At 40.2% G+C, this 22833-nt stretch overlaps 1 protein-coding gene across 3 annotated transcripts in view; it reads left to right on the top strand.

Annotated features, from left to right (window-relative positions):
* LOC121867220 (protein unc-13 homolog 4B-like) overlaps positions 1-22833 on the top strand; it is a 205390-nt gene that overhangs the window by 113365 nt on the left and 69192 nt on the right. For all 3 annotated transcript variants that reach the window (XM_042367065.1, XM_042367064.1, XM_042367066.1), the window contains 9 exons: positions 2182-2248; positions 3535-3640; positions 7539-7583; positions 13400-13508; positions 14050-14244; positions 15419-15747; positions 15852-15965; positions 17269-17406; positions 18118-18236. In XM_042367065.1, the coding sequence (XP_042222999.1) occupies positions 2182-2248; positions 3535-3640; positions 7539-7583; positions 13400-13508; positions 14050-14244; positions 15419-15747; positions 15852-15965; positions 17269-17406; positions 18118-18236 (1222 nt within the window). The remainder of the gene's footprint in view (positions 1-2181; positions 2249-3534; positions 3641-7538; positions 7584-13399; positions 13509-14049; positions 14245-15418; positions 15748-15851; positions 15966-17268; positions 17407-18117; positions 18237-22833) is intronic.

The following is a 22833-nucleotide window of genomic DNA, read 5'->3' as shown; positions in this document are numbered from 1 at the left end:
ATCAGTCAAACGGCAACGATCTGGTCGGAATACTTTTCCTCCAATGCTAAAAGCTCTTTACTGATGCTGAGGATGGTTGGATAGTGAGGTAAGTTCTGGCTAGCTTGGCTAATTGTGGGAAGATGCCCTCGTGTCTCTTCCAGAAATCCAATGGATTACTCCCCTCTGGTTCACATGGCATGTTGAGGTCGCGTGATCTCATGATCAGCAGAGCAATCAGCAACAGGTTAGTTAGCATCAGGATCTTCCATAAAACTGGCAATTTTACATCTCTTTTTGGGTGGAGAACTAGCATTTACTGGAGCAGCCAGCATTCCACAATTTGCAGTGATCTGTGCAGTAAACTCAGCTGTTAAGTCAGTTTTCTCCATATGATCCTGGCACCACCGTGCTTTAAAGTGCGGGTCAGGTACAGCAGCAACGCCAAATTGTTTGCTTGCCTCGTACTGGGTTAGTCGCTTTCCAGGCGAACTCTTCAATGCTGCTACAAAGTTATTGTTATATTTTGATTTCCTCTGTTCAAGACGTTGTCTAGGGCCACGAACGCGAGTAACTACCTTGCTAGCAGATACCGTGTTCTGCCTCTGGGCATAGTCTGTAGCCTCTTGAACTCTTCAAAATATTCAAGAATATCTAACATGTCCTGAAGCATGTTCTTTTCATAGGCTCCAAGAAGAGTGACATCTTCCTTCAGTAGAGAAAATTTATCTTCTGGGAGAGCAAGTACAGATCGAACCATTTTAACTTGAGAGTTCCACCGTGTGACATTTGCAGCTTCAACCCTGTTCTCACCTTCTAGTAGTTCAGTGGCTACAGTAGATCTGCGTACATATGATACAATCTTTGCTGTTTTATCAAGTATCCTGTTCAACTGGGTGGCATTTTTTAATCCATCCTTTATAACCAGTTGCAACATATGTGCAAAGCAAGGAATATGTTGAGCAGGAAGACCTGAATAATCCTCAGTCACTTGTGTTGACTTTAATGGCATCTAAATACTCATTGTCAGCATCAGGCAGCAAACTGAATCAGACATGTTTAAATGCGAGTGAGTTGCCACAACTTCTTCAAGTTGTAACTTGTAAAATGTATCGGTAGATGCTTGGAAGTACTTGAATCTTTTCAAGTAAATTTCATCAAGTACAAGTACAAGTTGAAGTACCAACTGTTATGAAATTGCAAGTACAAGTTCAAGTACTTGAAAATTGGTACTTAAGTACCAAGTACCAAGTACAAGTAAGTACTTGAACCTAACTCTGATTGCATCATTTTTGTTTTGATTTACATATGTATTGAAAGCCTAGATCATTCTAGAACTCTCCAGATATATCTTGTTCCGATGGGCAGCTAGAATGTTCTAGGCGACTGACGAGACGTCTATAAACACCCGCGAGCTGCCTTAGGAGAAGTCGATCATTTCTGTTCAGAGTGTGAAAAACAAGCTTAGTGACAGCTGAAGATAATTGTTGTTCAAGTATAGTGGGATTGTTGTGAGCGATATAAAGTGAAAAGATTAATGAATTTTATACTGATAGTGAGCAGTTTTGTAAAGAGTAAGTGATTATTAAAGAAGGCTACAGTTCACAAGTGTGTTTCTGTGACCTGTCTGTACACTGATACCAATCGTCTAGAAATTACCGAAGATTAGCCAGTGGTAATTCGACAACTCTTGAGATATATCTACTGCTTCTGTACATACGACCTGGGTCGCAGTGGAAGCTAGGAAGCGGCGAAAGGGGGCCTAACACACATATAACTTAGTGTCATATACAGTATAGTATAGGTACAGAAGGATGTTTATATCGTGTAATATGAGGATAAATGATGTAAAAAAAAATAATACATCCATTGAGGATGAGAAGAATTGTATTGTGAATAAACGCCTCCCAGTTGCGTTTAGCCTTGTGAGACAGTCAGGTCAGTGGTTGGAATGAATGGACATAAGTAATGAGGTGCTTCCTTTAAACCCAGTGACTCAACTGAATAACATTTCATCATAGTTTATGTTGGGAGGTTGATCTTGTATCAGTCACTGTTGGCTCATTGTTATGATGTGTAAAGGGATGTTTTCCCAATAAGAGCCATAGTAAACTCGCATGTCTTAGAGGTCGTATGTGTCACTCTATACAAGACACAAAGTACAACATGTTTCTCAACCTCAAATTCATCATTTTCCTGCAGCCAGCAGCATTAACACTACACCTGACAGTGAAGGAGGCCATGGTTCACTGTCGAAGGTCTCTTAAAGGTAACTATATATTTGATTTTTTTTCAATTGTTATTTGAATTTAATCTAATATAGGCTGCAGTATACTCGTATATGTTGTAATTATTGTAATTACATAGTAAATTTCTAGTCGCAAAGCTGTCTGTATCCACCAACTGTTAGAATCTCTCGCCATAAGTAGAATTATTATTGTGTCAGTATTAAGAGATCCCTTGGATAAATTCCTCTGAAAATATGGGGACTCTCTTGTATTGTTGTATAGTACAGGCCACTGTATTAGTAATGACTGCAAGCTCATAAATGTCTGAAAAAATATTAATATAAGTTATATAAATTATTCTTGCACTTACAATGGAACACACACACACACACACACACACATATATATATATATATATATATATATATATATATATATATATATATATATATATATATATATATATGTATGTATGTATGTATGTATGTATGTATGTATGTATGTATGTATGTATGTATGTATGTATGTATGTATGTATGTATGTATGTATGTATGTATGTATGTATGTATGTATGTATGTATGTATGTATGTATGTATGTATGTATGTATGTGTATATATATATGTATGTATATATATATGTATGTATATGTATGTATGTATGTATGTATGTATGTATGTACGTGTGTATATATATATATATATATATATATATATATATATATATATATATATATATATATATATATATATATATATATATATATATATATATATATATATATATATATATATATATATATATATATATATATTCCTTGAACAGGCAAGTGCTCAATTCTGAATAAGAATTCCCTTAAAACTCTCAATTATTATATAATGCTTTTCACTGAAGTTTTGTACATTTTTTCCTAATAAATGTTTACAATAGAAAGGCCATGTATAATCAGCCGGTTGATAAGACCAGAGGGCATATCAGATAGTTAGCATCAGATTCACCATAGTATCCTGATAGTTGTACCCTGTATCCTGTAATGTTATCTATAAGATGTATAGATCCTAATGTTTACACTACATCATATATCACCAGGTATTAGGTAAAAACAACTATTCCTTCTTTTGTTTTGAGAAATAATATTTAAATCTGTGCACTTGCAGTCAGAATTTCTATGAATGAATTGAAGAACGCGAAATTCATTAATGTATAACTTAAGACTTTTTGTTGTTAATTATATATGTTATCCTTTGTTAAGTTGTTAACATGTGTTATTTACAGTTATCGTGATCACTAAACATTCAAGAATTCCCTCATCTTCTTTTTTTATCAGGGTCAACAAACACATATGTAACAGTTACGTCACCTACTGGCGCTGTTCACACAACTCGCACTATAAAGGGAACACTTTACCCCAAGTGGATGGACAAATTTGACCTGTAAGTAATTACCTTTCAATCCAGTAATTTTAATATATTATATATAAGCCTTATAAATCTCTGTGGTTCTTGGCCAGTGTACATTATAGGCAGTGGTGTTAAATATTTCTGATTGTACAATGAGTAAATGTCACTACCTATCACATTAAGTGTATGGATCAAAGTTAATCTATGTTAGTTTGTTAAAATTTAAAGTTTCTACGGACACTTTATCTGTATTTAATAAACTCACTATTCAAAGTGCGTAGAATTTCATTATGTGTAGTGTAAAAGTTACATTATGATGTTATTTTTGAAGTACATTCCTCAAATCATATTCCTTATGATTAGGCATGACCACACCCCACATAATATAGTGTATTTAGTAAACGAGGCAGCTGCTGAGAATGGGGGGAAGCCGGAGTCACTACCAAGATTAGAGATATTACCGAGAACAAAATCCGCCTTGAAAGTCACGTACACTGATATTGACACGTTCCTTGATAAGAGCAGGGAGTTTGAAACACCACTGAAGGAACATCAACTCGATATAGTAGGTGTTGTAGAACTGTTGTACAAGAACATGAGAATCAACCCGGATGAATGCGAGTTCAATTTAGATGGATATGACTTACAAGAGAGGTATTGTTATCTATGCTAGGCAAGACCTTAGAGCCAGCCAGGTGAGGGTACAGGGAGGATGTTTTTGAAGAATCAAAGTGGTGAAAATTAAACTAAAGGGGAGAGACTTACTTACTGTCCCCAAACTGTAGCTTATTACTCCAAAGGAACTTAAGAACAGTAATTGACAATGCAACGGCGCTCAACCCTGGCTACCTCCTTGTCATGGGGGACTTTAACTATGGTGACATCTATCGGAGAAACGAAACCACGCCAAAGACCTAAATAATCCGGCTACTCTTTTTGTAGAAAATCTGAGAGACAGTTTTCTGTTCCAACATGTGAAAGATCCAACTCACTACAGAGGGGAGGAAACACCCGAATCACTGAACCTCATCAACACTAGCGAGGAGGGTATGGTGGTCAAACTGGAACACCTAGCGCCCGTTGGCACCAGTCACCATGTAGTGTTGTCATTCAGATTTGACTGTTACCTAGTTCATAACAAAACCAGGCCAAGGTTCAAATATTACATGGGTAATTATGGTGGGATGAGGGGTATCCACTGGCCTGACTCATTGAGGTATAAGAACACAGACATTACGCTGAATATCATAGCCAGTAAAGTGAGCTATTTGAACGATAAATATATACCCAAGACCAAACCCAGTGTCTCCAGGAATAGAAGGAGACCGCTACACGTGAACCAAGCGGCAGTCGACAAAGTTAAGAAGGAAAGTCAGGATTTCGAGACTTGGCTTTGGACAAATGATGGTCAGGGCAGGAGGATGTATGCCAGATCCAGGAGCCAAGCAAAGTCAAAGTGTAGAAGGGCTGAAAACGAGTTCCAGAGATGGATTACAAGTGAGATCAATTCAAACCAAAGGAGTTTTACCGCTATGCAAAGTAGAAATTAAAACCTGAGTAGGCGTATCGGACCTGAGGCTTGAAGATGGTAGTTACACAGATCCTGACCAGAACAAGGCGGAGGCGTTGAGCAAATTCGTTTCATCAGTGTTCACAAGAGAGGTTGCGAACAATCTTCCTGCGTTTGAGTGGTATGAGAAATAAATTGGCAAAGCTAAAGCTTCATAAGAGTGACGGCCCTGACTGGTGCATCCCAGAGAGATAAGAGAGTTGTGCAACAAGCTTGCTGAGCCGCTGAAGATCCTGTTCTGTAAATGCCTGGAAGAGCAAAAGGTCCCCAGTGAATGGAAAGTGGCTTATGTGAGTCTTATCTTCAAGAAGGGCGATCGTTACTCCTGATCCGGTTGGTTAATTCCAAGTTAACCAGGTTGGTTCACATATATTATATTGGGTTTTAGTAACGAAACCCAATTGAAGTTTCTTGTTTTGTTAAAAAGTATTATGTATATAATTCCTGAGTGTAGATCAACCATAAGTTCCACTATTTATGAGTGTGGGGCGAGAGGGACGGCGTCTGTGTAAATAGACGTGAATCAACGTCCATTCGATATTAAGTTGTGAGCGAGACTGAGTAATGGGCCTACAGTCAAATGAGCCAAGGAATCTTCCATCACATGTTCTGATCATGACCTCCTCATAGTTAGTGGAAAGTTACAGGGGATGAATTTGAATATAAATCAAATGTAAAGAACCCATTTATATAATACTTCTGTTGATGAAATGGGCCATTACACTCCTCGAACAACTATAGACCGGTGAGCCTGACCAGCATAGTATGTAAAGTGTTTGGCAGCATTATAAGAGATGCCATGATGGAACATCTAATACGAAACAACCTTGTAAAGGATTGCCAACACAGTTTTATGCCGGGGCGCTCCTGCTTAACACAATTACTTAAGGTACTAGATGTTTGGACCCAAATTCTGGAACAGGGCGGCACTATCGACAATATACAGTATACCTAGATTTTGCCACGGCTTTCGACAGCGTACTCCATGAAAGGCTGAGCATTAAACTGGGAGGGTATACGGGATTCTGAGAAGTGTCCTAACGTGGGACGGAAACTTTCTGCATGATCGCAAGCAATGTGTGATGATTAATGGCACGAAATTGTCATGTGTACCTATAACAAGCGAGGTACCACAGGACAGTGTATTGAGACTGTTGTTGCATATTCATTTCATAAATGACATGCCTGACGCTGTACACTCCTCCATACAAATGTTTGCGAATTATGCCAAGTTATTCAGGGAAATTAAGAACCAAACAGACTGTGAAGAGCTGCAGAAAGATCACGTGAGCTTCAAGAGTGGCCAAAGAAATGGCTGCTATGATTCAATGTTACGAAGTGTAAGAGGATGGACCTGGGTCACACCAACGGTAAGGAGACGTATCACATTTCCCAACGGGATGAAAAAACAGCTTTAATAGATGCCGAATGCCAAAAGAACCTTGGTGTGTATGTTGACAATAAATTGAAGTTCTCGGGCTATTGTGAGAAGAAGGTTAATCCAAAAACTAAACTAGTAGGTCTTATAAGAAGGCCGTTCAGATATCTAGACGGTCCGTCCCTCGTAACGATCTTCAAGAGTGAAGTGCTTCCCCACCTGGAGTACTGTCACCCTGTCTGGTCCCCTAGATATGATAGGGACTGTCAGTTGATTAAAAATGTCCAAAGGAGGGCCACCAGATTGGTACTTGCACTTCCACACCTCAGTTATCCAAAGAGACTAGAGCGCTTACAACTGCCTAGCTTATACTACAGACGGGCAAATGTTTACCTAGTTGAGAAGTATAAACTTCTCAGAGGGTACTACTTAGTCGAGTGTCTATACCTTGGGCTGGCGGACGCTCACTTCACAAGGGGTCAGAGCTCAAGGTTGAAGAAGCCGCAAGTCCAGAAAACTGTAGGAGCAAACCCTTTCAGAGTGAGAGTTGTGAACTCTTGGAACAACCTGCCAGAGAGTGTTGTGACGTCACCGAGTGTGAGTCTCTTTCAAGGCCCGACTTGACCAACACTGGAGCAGGTTCAGATACATTCAGGAGCCGGGACTAGAGAGGTATAGTCTAAGCTAGCCCAAATTATACCCTGGGGGTATAATATAGCCTGGGCTATTTTATAGCCCACTGTAACCCCGGGTATAGTTTGGCGGGGGGTTAATGTGGGCTGCTACACCGGTATATGCCCCGTGCTTGACAACAGTGGTAACAGGGAAGTGACCGACCGCCCAAACGACTAACTAGCCGATCAGTGGCGAATAGGATAACAGAAAAGAGGAAAAGACGATGTATAGTTTTAGATATTATTAGGTTGTCAGTTTATTATGAATATATATTCATCTCATTCATGATATATTTTATATATTTCTAGGCTTCTGAGTGACCTTCAGAGTGATCAACTACTACTTGAATTATGGTGAGCATAATTTTTATGTAATAATTTCTAGTATTCTCAAAACTCTTTCAAATAGTTGCGAAATTTGATGCAGTGGAGGAATAAATGAGATTACAGCATTATTTCATTATTGGTTACATTTACTGGGGGCAGCGCATTTAACTGTAAATATGTACTGTAATGGAAATATCATGCTAATGTATATTACGTTCCAGGTTGTACTAACAAATGTCCAAAAATTTAATATGGCCGCCAACAAACAGAAAGATGAGAGGTTGCTGAGGCCACTATGGCACAAAAACTTGTCTTCCCTCATCCTTCAGTGGTAACTTATGTTTCTTGCACCCTTTATATAGGGTAAGAAATGTTATGGGAGGGTTGAACTAACTGATAAGTGCCTGCTGTAAAGGTCTAGGATTTAGTATAGGTTGGGGACCCATAGGCTTTTGTGTGAATGTTTTTAGTCACTGTGCGTTATTTTCATAAAACTTTACCCTATCCTTTTCACCACTGATCGATCGTTCTTGTCTCTGTTACACACTGATGTGACATCTGGGCATGCATTGGCTTCAGATATATATGAACCTCTATTGGTCAAATCCAGTCTTAAATGAGCTCACACTTGGTGCCATCTCTGGCAGTCTGTTCCAAGATGTCACAGCTCTTCCCGCAAAAAGGTTAATTCTATAATTTTCTGTACTTGTGGCTTCTTTAATTAACTGGAGGCTGTGACCTCTAGTGGAGTGGGCATCCTCCAGCTCCTGGTATGAGCATTTGACTGAATAATGTCCTCTAAGGTGCTTATAAACTTCAATTAAATCACCTTTTTCTCTTCTATAGTACAGTGCTGTATAAGTTAGTTCACTGCAGACATTCTATCTCTCTGAGAAACAAAGTGCTGTAGTGCAGGCACCAGCCTAGTGGTCCTCCTTTGGCCATTCTCAATTAGCTGACAGTCTTGAGCATATCTCTGGGACCATATGGAATGACACTGTTCCAAGTGGGGGGAGCACCTCACTTTAGAAGAGCATCATAATGAACAGGCAATCTTTTTATGAGGGCGTTCTTCATAAAATTCTAGTAGGTTATTTATGTGAATTAATTTCTTACAAATAACCAGGTCCTTTTCACATTTGGTCTGAGTTAATGATGTTTCTTCATCACATTGGGACATGGGATACGCCTCCTTATTATTGGTACGACCAAGGTGCATTATATTGTATATCTTATCATTGACTCATAACAGCCACTCCTTTGACTTGGGTGTTGTTCCAGGGTAGTGGCCATACCTATTAAATCTGAAGAGATTATTATTAGTTGATAATAATAGGTGGCCTGTGGAGAGCCCTCATGGCCCCCGACCTCAAGAGTTCCCCCACCCTGTCCTCGGATTTGACTTGGCCTTGTTTGCAATCCACCTCTAGAACTCCATTAAGCCCTTCCACAGCATGACTTGGCTTATTTTTTTTTCCTGGCATACACCCTTCTGTCCTGCTCATCATTTGTCTTGATCCATCTCTTGAAATTCTGAGATTTTTACTTGATTTTGTGAACCACTGAATGGATCATGGGTAACGGGTCCCTAAGTAGTGCTAGAGCCAGTGGGTTTGGTCTTGGGTATACAGTATATTCATCAATCAAATAGTTCTCTTTAATATGTGATATTCAGAGTAGTATCTGCATTCGTATTTCTCAAAGAGTTGTGAATATCTCTTTTCCTAACTCATCCTGTTGTAATGGACGAGTTAACGGTTATGGGTAAACACAAAAATACACTCTGCCACGTTCGTAGAGTGATACGGTATATATAATTTGTAATAAATGTTTAAAGTCCTGCTATAATAGACGAGATAAGTTTATTTCTCTAGAAACAGGGCCGCCATTTCCAATGAAGTCACTAGTTTCAAACTCATTGCTGCAGTCGGAGGTAGTAGAAAGGATGGCCTCTTCAGACCCCAAATGCCACGTTCAGATAAGTTTTAAGGGTGTTTTTTTATGGTCTAAGTCATGGACATTTGGTAAGTGAAGAAATGTGTCGTGAAGAGCAGCTTCAAACATGGGTTGGATGGATATATTAGCAATAGGGGTTGGGTGTAAATGGGACTACCCAGTATGGGTCAATGGGCCCGCTGCAGTTTCCTCCATTCTTATGTTCTTTTGGACATAAAAACTCCCATATTCACACCAGCTCAACTGTCTTGTACTCTTACCTGGTAGACTCTCTCTTCTTTTTTTTCAGTTCATTTACAAAGTATATCAGTACTAGATGGAGATACGAGTAAATTTAGAAGTAATGACATTTTTTTTTTATTGGGCACCCCCCTACATCCTTGCGTAAGGTAAAGCGCAGAAGCGTTTACAGTGCCCAACAGGGAAGCATGCTAAGTTCATGCTTGCCTTTGTCTCATGAGTTAAGGGCGTAGAAGCCTGAAGAGTCAATGGTTCTATGTTATCAAGTTATTGGAAGCTCCAACAACTTGTCCCTGAATATAATTCGCAACTTTCGATTTACACCAGGTACCTACTTAACTGCTAGGTGAACAGGGACTAATGGGGGCTAGGAAGTATGCCAAACAACTTCCACCGGCCCGGGAATCAAACCCGTGACATCTCGCTTGCGAAGGCAAGAGCGGTACCACCAGCACCCCCAGTAATAACATTGTCTGGACTTTGTTTTGAGAATGCCTGATGCTAGGTAAACATGATAACAAATCTGTCATTGTTATGATGATTCACTAATGAACCACTGGGATATATCATCGTTTATATTAATTAATGGGTAAAATTTTACTTTACCTACCATAAATATTTGGATGTTGAGATTCAAGATAGTCTATATTGGGTAAATTTTAAGTTTTGGTCATCCCTGTACTTAAACATACAGAACATGTTTTTTTTTCTGATGGTTTGCAATGTGCTATAACTCATGCCCTAACCTAACCTAACCTATGATCTATATTTTCTTATGAGATGGAAAAATGTTTTACGACAGAAATCCTGTAGAGATATTGTGTCTTATTGTTTAAAGTATTCAATCCCATAGTTAGAATCTTAAGGCTCCCCAGATTACCAAAACCAAAATAATACCAATATTGTTTGGAATGTTTATACCATGAAATTTATTGTGTGGGCAGCTAATATCCATTCAGTTAGTTTACGTGCTTAGCATTATTTATATATTCCAAATAGTATTACTGTGTTGCACAGTAAAGCACAATTAATTATCTAATAATATTTATTTACAGAGCCAATCATCCGAGAAGGTTGAACAACTACAGCTGGCTATTTCCCGCTGGGAAGCTCGTCCCAACCAGTGACGTCACAACCAATCACAGAGCTTTTCGCAGTCATGTGACTTTTTAGCAACTTTAACCCTTATTTTTGACACTTTTTGGCCAAATTTATTTAAAAATATCATTACCATGGTGAATTTAAGCGTTTCTTTACCCATTGACCTGCCACTTTACGAAAAAATTCCGACCGTCAACTCGTCCATTACCAGTGCAATATTTGAACGTTGATCTGCTCTCATTAATCATTATGTACCAAGTATTACGAAGCTTGATATAGAACAGCTTGAGGACCCAACTGGTACCTGACCAACGACCCGTGTTTGGCTGCTGCACGACCACTGCTCCACCCCCGTTACTCGATCTCCCGACTTGATGTTCCGGACCTCGAGTCATGGATACATTGGATGGTCCATAGCTTGGGCTCATGGTTAGGCTCTCCGGAGCTCCGTATCTGTGTTGTTCAGATCTCGAACGGAGTTGTAATGAAGCGGTGCACCAGGGAGGAGGGCAGAGCATTCCAGGACAGACGAGGGTGTGGAACTGGTGGTCGGTGGTCGGCGGAGCCGGTTGTAGTTGATAGCAAATTGTGTTACTTTGGCTTAGAATGTAATGTAAGTTTGTAATGTTTATGTATAGTTCTATGTGGTAGGAATAGGGTGATTGTTAGAGTATTGTTTTTTATTTATGTAAACGTTGTATGAGTTTGGCGATTGTTAATGTTTGATTATTGCTGGTTGTTGGTGTTTCTTTTCAATATATTGTGCATTCCAACATTGCGTTTGCTACTCCTCTCCTATAGTGATGTAGCATACCTGAGTAAGACTGAATAGTGCTGCAGCAATAGGCTGAACATGAGGTGAAATGTAAGTAAACAAAACGTTCGAGTCTGTGGGGGTCGGTTACAGCCCGGTTCCTGGTAAGGTGTCCAGCTTAGGAACATAAGTACGTAACACAACAAACCGATAAATGTGAAGGACAACATCATTCGTCCTAACTTGGAGTACTCTTATCATATCTGGGGTGGCTCTTCTTCTGTCCAACTGTTATACAGGATATAATCAAAGGCATTTCGTCTTACTAACTCTCCTCCTTTGGTTGACAATCTTTCTTCCCTTTCTCTTCGCCGCAATGTTGCTTCACTCTCTCTCGTTTACAGATACTTTAATGGGTAATGTTCGGTGGATTTGGCATCCTGTGTACTGCCGACAAGGCCGTGTGCTCGTAACACTCGTCTTGCCCGCGGTGCCCACCGTTTCTCTGTGGATTCTGGTCACACTAGAATAACCCGTTATAGTACACCCTTCTGTGGAATGCTCTGCCTTCTTCTGTTTCCATACTCATACAACCTGTCTCTCTTCAAAAGGCCAATTTTCCGGCATCTTCGTAGTGTAGATTAATTGTCTTTTTCTCTTTTATTTTTATTTTTAAATTCATTTTACGCTTATTTTGCCCCCCAGGCCCCGTTGTGGGTCGATGACCTGTGCCCGGGTGGGCTGTTCCCCGCAAAACAAAAACATAATTGCTAGTGCCAACGTGGTCTAATTGTTCCAACTTGGCCACCATACCATCCTCGTTAGTTTTGATGAATTCCAGTGGTTTGGGTGTTTGTTCGGATCTTTCGCATGTTGGAATAAGAAACTTTGTCTCTGAAAATCTACATGTAGAGTTACAGGTTAATTAAGGTAATTTGATGTAATTTCATTCCTCCAGTGGATGTCGCCAAAGTTGAAGTCCCCCATAACAAGGAGGTTACCAGAGTTGAGCGCCGTTGCATTGTCTATTATGGCTCATAAGTTCCTTTGGTCAGATATACAATTAAACTAGTCAACAAGGTTTTTGGTTCTTGAATGTTTCTTACTAATTGAAGCGTTCTCATTACAAATCCACCCTTAGTTATTCCGTTTAACATAGTTATGAAGCTGATTGACTTGCTCAAGGATCTTGAGCTCTCGAAGCAAAAGACAAAATTGTGAAGCTCAAAATTACAGCAGTGGAACCTCCTGCATGTACAAAGATGCTCATGCTTCTCTCCTCAGAAAACAAAGAAGTTTCATTAAGTTCTTCAGTGTGGAGACGTTTACTGTATTACTGCAGTGGTTTAATGGTCTTTTAGATGCATCAGGTCATATAGCTAATCCATCGGAGTACTGTCTTTTTTATTGACAGCTCAAACAACCGTCTAAAATGTGTTATTCTTAAAATGTAAATCAATAACCTAACCTACCAATGGCTCACTCAGTTCACCTAAACGAGTCCTATGAGAATACGGCTGTGGTACTTAAATTGATGAAATATACTGAATTTCAATGGCATATATGTGTAATCAAAGGCCTAATCATGGGCACGCGAGAGAGTGTTACGAAATGTTGTTGTTTCTTGTGTGGTTAGGACTGGTGTGCTCAAAAAGAATATCACCGGAGAAAAAACTGGGCTTTACGTAAGAATTACATTCCTGGTATAAAAAGATCCACCCCTTATATTTTTATGTATATGAAGATTTTACATACCTACTCTGTCAAAACTGTGATCTCTTAAAACTTGCAGGCTGGAAGCGGAAAGGGATGATCGCCGTGCACAACGAATATATCGCAAATTTGCCCACAGCTCCTCCAGCTCACCACTCTTACTGGGTTCCCTCCGGCTCCCAGTCAAGGTATATTGAGTTTATATAAACATTGTATGCCTTTGAATTTATAAACAATATTCCTTTGAATTTATAAACAATAATTTGTTCAGTGTTCACCTCACTTTAACTCGTTAGGTATATTATAATTATAGTGTCCTTAGTATGTGTAACACAATGTCTTTGTTATATAATCTGTGTAATACATTATAACACATTGCACTGAATGTACAATGTTCTGTTGCTTATTATATCTTAAAGTCTAGTTACCTTATCCACTTTGCATTTGTATAGTTTTATCTAATGTAACTAACATTAATAATGGTTTGTTCTCTAATGGTGTGGCATCTAGCATGTGAATGGATTCCATTACTTATGTTTGGGTGAAAATTTCTTGGATAGTTTTATATATTAATCCAATATATATTCATGCTTGACTATAATCAATAAATTATTGTGCTGTATTTTACTTTCTTTGTGGTTTTGTGCCCATTTATTATATCATCGTGAAGTACCCTGGGGTTTACTGACTTCCCTTTCATACATGTTATTATTTTTTATTCTTTAACAGGAAATTGGCCTATCATATCTTGATGGTTGGTATGAAGTCGATGACAGAGTTGATGAGGCAGATCAGGAATATGACTCCAGTAAAGTATATATATCTGGCTGTATATCGACGATAACAGATATAAAGAATAAACAGTCCCATGGAGCTCTTGTGAAACACGTCATGGACCACGTCCTTCACACCGGCATTAGTAAGGTAAGAGTCTATCATATGGTCCCTGGCTTTGTTAATGTAAGGGGAAAACAGTTTCGTATATCATAAAGGTTTAGGAAGACTACCTGTATTACATTGTTCAACGAAGTTACTGCTATAGTCTAGAATATATAAAATAATTAAAATGAATTAGAGCATTAATGTACTTAGTTACAAGATTTCTGCATGGTACAGAATTGGTACATTTAAAGAAACAGAAAAGGAAGTTTGCCAGAAGTTACTTTTTGATTTAGCCAGAGATGAGTACAGTAGGTCCTCATTATTTGTATGGGTTCTGTTCCTAAAAGTCCATTTGCATAACGATTATATGAATAATGAAATAAAAAGTGCAGAAACCCATACTAATCACATCAAACTGTAACACATTCTAATCATATTAAATATGTATTGTACAGTGATAAATAAAAGATACCGGTATACACAGTTCAGGTGGCGAGGTGAAGTGTGCAACCGAGCTCAGTCAGGCTCTCGCCACGCCCATGTGTCTTATTTTACACTAACTTCATTATTATGTGAGAACACTTCACAACAGGGGTGCCAGAAAGTGTAGCAGACATTACTTATGAAAGTTTTGTACCGTTATTTGACATCCACAGCTTGCGTGCAAATGCTCACAGGGCAGGTAGACAATGTCCCGTGGCGGAGAAAAAAAATAAATGTTCACTGGAGCACGCCAGTCACAGCTCAAACAGACACCATAAGTCTGAACAACTGCAGTCCAGGATGCAGGTGTTCAGACTCAAGGAGAGTTATAATTTGTTAAAAAGTGTTTTGAAATATTGGAATTGATGATCCGATGAGAAAAAGTTTTGCTTTAAGAATTGTTTACTTTATTTTGTTGCTCACTGGTTGGCACCAACTATGTCGTATCCGCGTTGTCCACCATTAAATTTCTTTTATTTCTGGATAACGATGGTAATTGTGCTTTAATGTGAATGAAATTACTGCTCGTGTTAATTAACCGGAACCACTGTGTACAGTTCGGCATGCATATTTTTTAGTACTTTAAGACAATGTCACCAGAGAACTAAAGGGAATGGCTTTTATAGCAGTAAGAGTGTTATTAAGTCAGAAATTTTAGATAATTAATGCAAAGTCATGCATTTTATTAGTAAGACTTACTGGTAATTATACAGTAGATATTTGCTTCCTGTAGGAGCCATGGACTGGAAGATTACCAGAAGGCGTTGCTGCAGTGACGGCTCAACACGCCCTCTTGCTAAGCCTGAGTATAGCAACCCAGCAACTCATCTGGTGGAGGATAGCTTCTCAAGAAACTGGTGTGGATGATACTTGGGCACTGTCACAGCTCAAATCTGTCCAGAGTTCACTTGTTATGAACTTGTATTCCAGTGAAGAACTGCTAGAGTTTACGTCATCGCTGTGTCAATTTCAAGATAAATGTACCGAGCGGATAAAAAATTTGGACACTCTTTTTCCAATGTCATCAGGTTACTCCAAACTTCAGCTGTCATCCATGTTGAAGTAGGTACCACTTGTTACCTGTTCAGCATAACAAAGACTTAACAACTTAAAATTGTGGTATAATAATATATTTCAGGTTTGTAATTTGTTACTCTCTTCTACAGTGCTCTTCAAAGTCTGCAGACTCACCCGAGGACCAGACAACTACTGGGAGAGGCTAAGCGGCCATCTGTCACCCACCAAGTTATTGGAGCAATTGAGCTATATGCAAAAAATTGGTAGATTACTTCTTGCTTAAAATCTGATGTATAAAACTGTCTTCTTGAAGTGATCCCTATTATTCAGGGTGTCCACTAGAATTCCTACCAATAACAAAACGATATATTACTTAAACTAACACAAATAGAATCGTGTGGTTTTCACTAATAGATGCAGAAACTCGCCTAGTTTTCCCTCTTATGGTTCAATTTCCCGTACCTCTGCCTTCTCGCACACCTCTGCCTTCTCGCACACCTCTGTTTTCCCTCGCACCTACAAGTTACCCCAATGCCACACAACTCCACATTTCAACACTCAACATCACCTTCGTTAGCGCTTAGTCTCTTCTACATGCCTGACTTAACTCTTTTTACTTCTCCTCATCTCACTTCTCATTTTCCCCGTAGGTTTATTACACACAAAGCAAGGACATACAGCTTCTTCCTTATCAGGTTTTTAGTTATTCTCTTATTATCCCAGATTACATCCACACACATTCAGACCTATTTTTACTTGCTTTTGGTTTTTAGATAACGAGGTACAAGAATATGGGGTTACTGGCTCCCCGAACTAGCAGGAAGGGTACATCAATCCTTACTCTCATGATATAGAACAAAATATTTCAAAAGTTTATTATTTTGTAGGTTACACGTTTTCGTAAAAAAAAAAAAAAGACGTGAGTGAGTGTACTTGGTTTTAATTTTCAATATAAATACAACACTCACTAATGTAAAGTTTTGTTTCTCAATTAGTGTATTCCAAAATTTAAGTTTATCAGGATTTTCTTTCCACTTTATTATTTTTAAATGTCCATAAATCATAATTGTCACCACTTGTCAGCTTACTAGCAGGTCGGGCAGTCTGTTTATTCTCCCTTTGCATACATCCAACCTTCATTGTACACACTGACTTTATAGAGATATCAAAGACTAAGTAAAAGAACATAGAGAGACACTATAATGTAAACAATAAATTATTGTACTGTAAATTGAATTAAACACAAAATTATACTTACAGTATTATACAATAAAGTACCTGGTAGCAGTTGAAATAAACAGTAATGTATAATATTCTTTCTTAACATTTGATAGAACAAAACGAATAATTTTTCTTTTGGTGTTACAGGGTGAGTATTATAATTATTAATTATGGCTTCTCATGTGCTAATCAGAAGTGTTCTATAATGCTTATGTCAAAAATGGAGAATTTAAAAGTCTAAATTGATCATCTGAGTAAGACAATGATAATTTCAGCCTTAAATTGTGCTCATACTGCATTATCTATGTTTAAGATTGTCTGAACAATTTAGTTTTTGATAACCAGGTGGTGGAAACTATCACAGGAGACCATTCTGAAGGCCACCAGTATTGATGACCAACTTGCTGCAGTTCTCTCAATCACTGAGGAAGTTCTTGTCGTTTTGGAAGATCACTCTCAATATTTTGACGCCATTTTCATGAAGTAAGTCATTGCATATACTGGTATGTGTATATGTGTCATGCTAATTAGTTATATATATTTTTTGCAAAATGGTATTAATTTCTAAATTTATATATTGTATCCTATATTTTTTAAAATTCAGATTGGTACAGTAAGTATACTGTGTAGGGATGATCATCTGGAGTAGACGATCAGAATATAAACTGCAGATGAATAGTTTAATTCCTAAGCTTTAACTTACTGTATAATTTAGGTATAGTGTCCAGGTATTTTAAGTACGGTACTTGTAGATGTAATACTGTACCAGGTATAACTTAAGTGTAGGTGATTGTATAGTCATGGAAAAAATAGTTCATGAACCCTGAGACTCATGAACTTGTGGACCTGAGACATCACATAACCCAGTGCACTATAAATGTGCCCAATAATCATATGAGGTCTCGGAGTCACAGGTTCGTGAATCTCAGGTCGGAGGCATGTCAGGATTTTTTCCATAGCATTTTTCTACAAGTTTACATAAATCCGTGTATGTGTAGGGCTGTCTTATTATGGTTTACATGAGTATGTGGTGGCAGCTAGTAAAGTGACTTCTTTTATTTAAGACATTACTTCTGTCCATCATTGTACGTACTTCTCTTTTAGGTTTCTGGTTTTCGTGGTGTACGAGTTGGTTGGTCAATCAAAAAGCCATCATCACTTACACGATCATTACATGTTTTTATATCTTTTCAGAGAGATGAATATTCGTGCTCTGACATACATTTACCAGATTGTAGTCAGCAGCCTGGTGGAGTGCCTACAGCCAGCCCTCAATAAGTTGCACAACAACATAATTGATCCACAAAGCTCAGGTCAGTCTTTTGTTAAGTTTCTGGTTCTGTTTTTGTTTTGATCTTTGTGGGTCTTTTGCTTGTGGAGGTTCTTGTTGGTAATCTAGAACGTACGAAAGAAAGGCACAGGAAAGTCTCAAGAAAAAATAAGTCACAGTTTGATTAGGTTTTCATTTTTGAACATTTAATTTTGTTTGTACTTCTAGATAGTTTAGTTTTTTAATGACCAAAGAAAACATTCAAAACCCAACTAAACTAAACTTAACTTGTTAATGGTATATTAATAAAGTGTGAATTTTTTCATAGCCAAAATTGTGATTTTTCCCGTGATTTTCTTTCTGTTCACCGGTAATATTTCCCTGTCCTGTGACTGAACCTTTCCTACTTGTTAATTATACCTATTATGTACTGTACAAATATTTCGTGTCATTACAGTATTATAGAATATTTTTATTTCTAATTATGATGAAGGCAAGTATTCTTCAACATTGGTTTTTAGATGCATTGTAAGTTTGGAACCTAATACTAGCAACACTGTGTCGACAACTGTGTGGTCTATGGGTTCAAAGCTTCAAAGAGGAGGTAATCTGAATACTGTATTATGGGAGTTGGACTAGTATCAGTAGTATAGCCATAAAACCACCCAGCTTGTCATGGGAACCTACAGTAGTCGACACCCTGGGTTAACTCATGAATGGTCACATACTGTACATGTACAGTACTGTACTTACCATTAACCAGGTTTTACGACTGGCTTATAGCCCAAGTCTTGAGGACGTGGGAAGACGTCATGTACAAATTGGTTTAAGACAATTAATTTTATACATATTTTCATGTCTCTCGGTACTGTGTACTAGGTTAAATTCCAAAGCATATGCGAGAAGGGTGTTTATCCAGTGTGACTACCAAACACTGCAGGGTTTTCCTGGGTACTCCAATTTCCTCCTATAATATACATCATATTTTATTGATAGCCACAATAATTCTCGACTCTCCTTCTGGAGTTAGATACCTACGATGTCATAAGTTCTGAGTCAAAATCATCACCCACTTGTCCCATCAACAGTAAAGTCGACCAGAGGACGAGCGATGCAGCTCCTAAAAGATTAATGTTTAGCCTAGCAAGTTTCTCTCTCTCTACACACACACACACACACACACACATACTACTGCTCCTACTTTGCTGTCACTCGGAATCGAGTATGACGATCATCCAGCTATGATGCAATGATATAAGTTATTAATGATGTCACCTACTGTAGGTTGGAGAGTTATAAGGTGACTAAAGATGCCGATACGGGACCGGCAGGGTCGATCACAGATGTTGCACAAGTGGATGGCTCCATCTAGTGCTGGAGGGGTGGCGGCAGCGTCTTTCCGGCGTTGGCGCTTTTCTGCCTCGTTATGCAGTTGAGCTAACTCGAAAGTATTGACATCTTCTTGTGTGGTGCCTCTCCAAGCAATACGGTGTGGTGTAATCGTCTCCCAGGTGAAGGGGTCGATTTAGCACTTATTCAGATTTGTTTTAAGACAATCCGTATACCTTTTCAGTTGCCCACCAGCGTTGCGTTTACTATTCGTTAGGTGACTAAGTAGCTGCTTTGGCAGTCTACTGTCGTCAATGCGGGTAACATGGTCAGTCAAGCGTAGTTGTTCTTGGATGCTCCATGCTTTTACACTTGGTGTCAGCAAGAATACTGGCATTTGTTCTCTTGTCTTCCCAGCGAACTCGGAGGATGGAACGTAGACTATATTGGTGAAAGTTTTCAAGTGCCTTGAGGTGCCTCCTGTACGTAACCCATGTCTCGCTGCCATGGAGCAGGGTGGGGAGAACCACTGCCCGATATACATGCAACTTATTAGATAATTTCAGCTCCCTACAATTGAAGACACAGCTTCGGAGTCTGTCCAAGGCTTGAGATGTACATCTGATTCGGTGCTGAATCTCATCGATGTCTGCGGTGGTGGAGAGGGTAGTACCATTAAGCTGGATGGATGGTGGAGGTGTGGCTAAACCAGGGGCAGGCTGAAGGAGAATCTGAGTCTTGCGTACATTCACCTCAAGGCCGAAGTGTGCATAAGCGTCTGCGTAGGTGTTCAGGATCTCCTGTAGGTCGCGTTCAGTGTGAGCGACAAGGGTGAGGTCGTCTGCATGCTGAAGTTCAGTAATGGAAGGTGCCCACACCTTTGTTCTTGCCTGGAGTCGTCTTATGTTGAAAAGACCCCTCACTCGGTACTCGATGTCCACCCCGCTGAAGTTTCAATACTGTGGGTAACTTAGAAGTTACAACAATAAATATTTTTGGTTTAAATTTACACACCCAAATGTTTTTCTTCTTTTATTAAGAAAATTATCTATGCACATTTAACTTATATCACCATAACTAACAATATGAGTTGTGAGTGTTGGAAGAATTTAAACAAGTTGTAATGAGTTTTATGGTGTGTACGAGAGACCGGGTATGACTGAACTCGAAAGAGGAGTAACTGATGACCTGGCTTCAACAATAGAGCGCAGAGGTCATTTGAAAGATAATAAGGTTACGTGACATCCATCACTTGCTTCAGTATCAAAAACTATTTACTAAACATTTGATCATAGTTTAATTACCTTATGAGATGTAATTATATAAATATAATTTATATAGCCCACATTTATGTATTGAAACAGTTCATTGATATTGAAACAGTTTATTTAGCCAGAAAAACACAGATACAGAGTGGATAATAATAACAATATTAACATGGCTGAGCCAGTTGAGAACCTGGGCTCTCTTTGAGGCACCTGATACATACTATATATTTATCTCAAGGAAGTATTATGTAACATTTAGTATCATCTGGAATAGTACAATAGCGTGGTGGTAATAAGAACATCTCATAATGTTACCACGGTTATCACTTCAATATGTAAGTATTACTGTTTGACGGGGCTAATACATACGGTGTTACAGTATGTGGTCTACCGAGATATTTACACTATAGTATGCAGTCTACCAAGCTGGAGTTGATCTACCCTGATGTTTACACTGTAGCGTCCATTAACCTAAACTAACGCAGTTTAGGTTAGGTTAATGGACGCTACAGTGTAAATATCCCGATCACCCAACTCCAGCTCAACATACAGAAAACCCTCGAATGTCTTGCCGATTGTCCGAACTTTTAACCTCCCACGACACCCCAACACCACCCACACACCCGCAACACCACCCACACAACCCCAACACCACCCACACACCACCCACACACCCCCAACACCCCCAACACACCCCCAACACCACCCACACACCCCCAACACCACCCACACCCCAACACCACCCACACACCCTCAACACCACCCACACACCCAACCCACCACCCACCAAGACCCCAACACCACCACAAGACCCCAACACCACCCACAAGACCCCAACACCACCCACACACCCCCCAACACCACCCACACACCACCCCACACCACCCACACACCACGCACACACCCCACCACCCACACACCCCAACACCACCCACACACCCCCACCACCACCCATACACCCCACACCACCACACACACCACCCACCACCCACAACCCCAACATCACACACACACACACACCCCAACACCCCCACACACCCCACCACCCACACACCACCCCACACACCACCCACACCCCCAACACCACCCACACACCACCTACACCACCCACCACCACCCACACACCCAACATCCACACACACACCTCCAACACCACCCACACCACCCACACACCACCCACACCCCCCAACATCACACACACCCCCCACCACCCCACACACACCAACCACACACACACACACACACACACACACACACCCCAACACCGCACACACACACGCACCCACACACACACCCCAACACCACACACACACACACCACAAACACACACACACACCCCAACACCGCACACACACACACACACACACACACACACCACACACACACACCACACACACACACCACACACACACACCACACACACACACACACCACACACACACCACACACACACACACACACCCCAACACCACCCACCCCCAACACCACCCACACACCCCAACACCACCCACACCCCCCACAACCCACACACCCCCCACCACCCACACACCCACAACACCACCACACCCACAACACCACCCACACACCACCCCACACACCCCCAACACCACCCACACACCCCAACACCACCCACACACCCCCACACCACCCACACCCCCAACACCACCCACACACACCCCCACACCACCCACACCACCCACACAACCCACACCACCCACACACCCCAACACCACACACACACACCCCCCAACCCCACCCACACACCACCCACACCACCCACCACCACCACACCACCACACACCCCCCACATCACACACACACCCCCCAACACCACCCACACACACACCCCCAACACCACCCACACACACCACCCACACCACCCACACACACCCCCAACACCACCCACACCACCCACACACCCACCAACCTGCCACACACCCCCCACCACCCACACTAACACCAACCACACACACCCCCCCATACCACCCACACACCCCCAACACCACCCACACACCCCCCATACCACCCACACCACCACACCAC

The sequence above is a fragment of the Homarus americanus genome, unplaced genomic scaffold, assembly GCF_018991925.1.
Source record: "Homarus americanus isolate GMGI-L3 unplaced genomic scaffold, GMGI_Hamer_2.0 scaffold6317, whole genome shotgun sequence".
NCBI classification, from domain to species: Eukaryota; Metazoa; Arthropoda; class Malacostraca; order Decapoda; family Nephropidae; genus Homarus; species Homarus americanus.
This window is presented reverse-complemented; position numbering and strand designations above follow the sequence as displayed.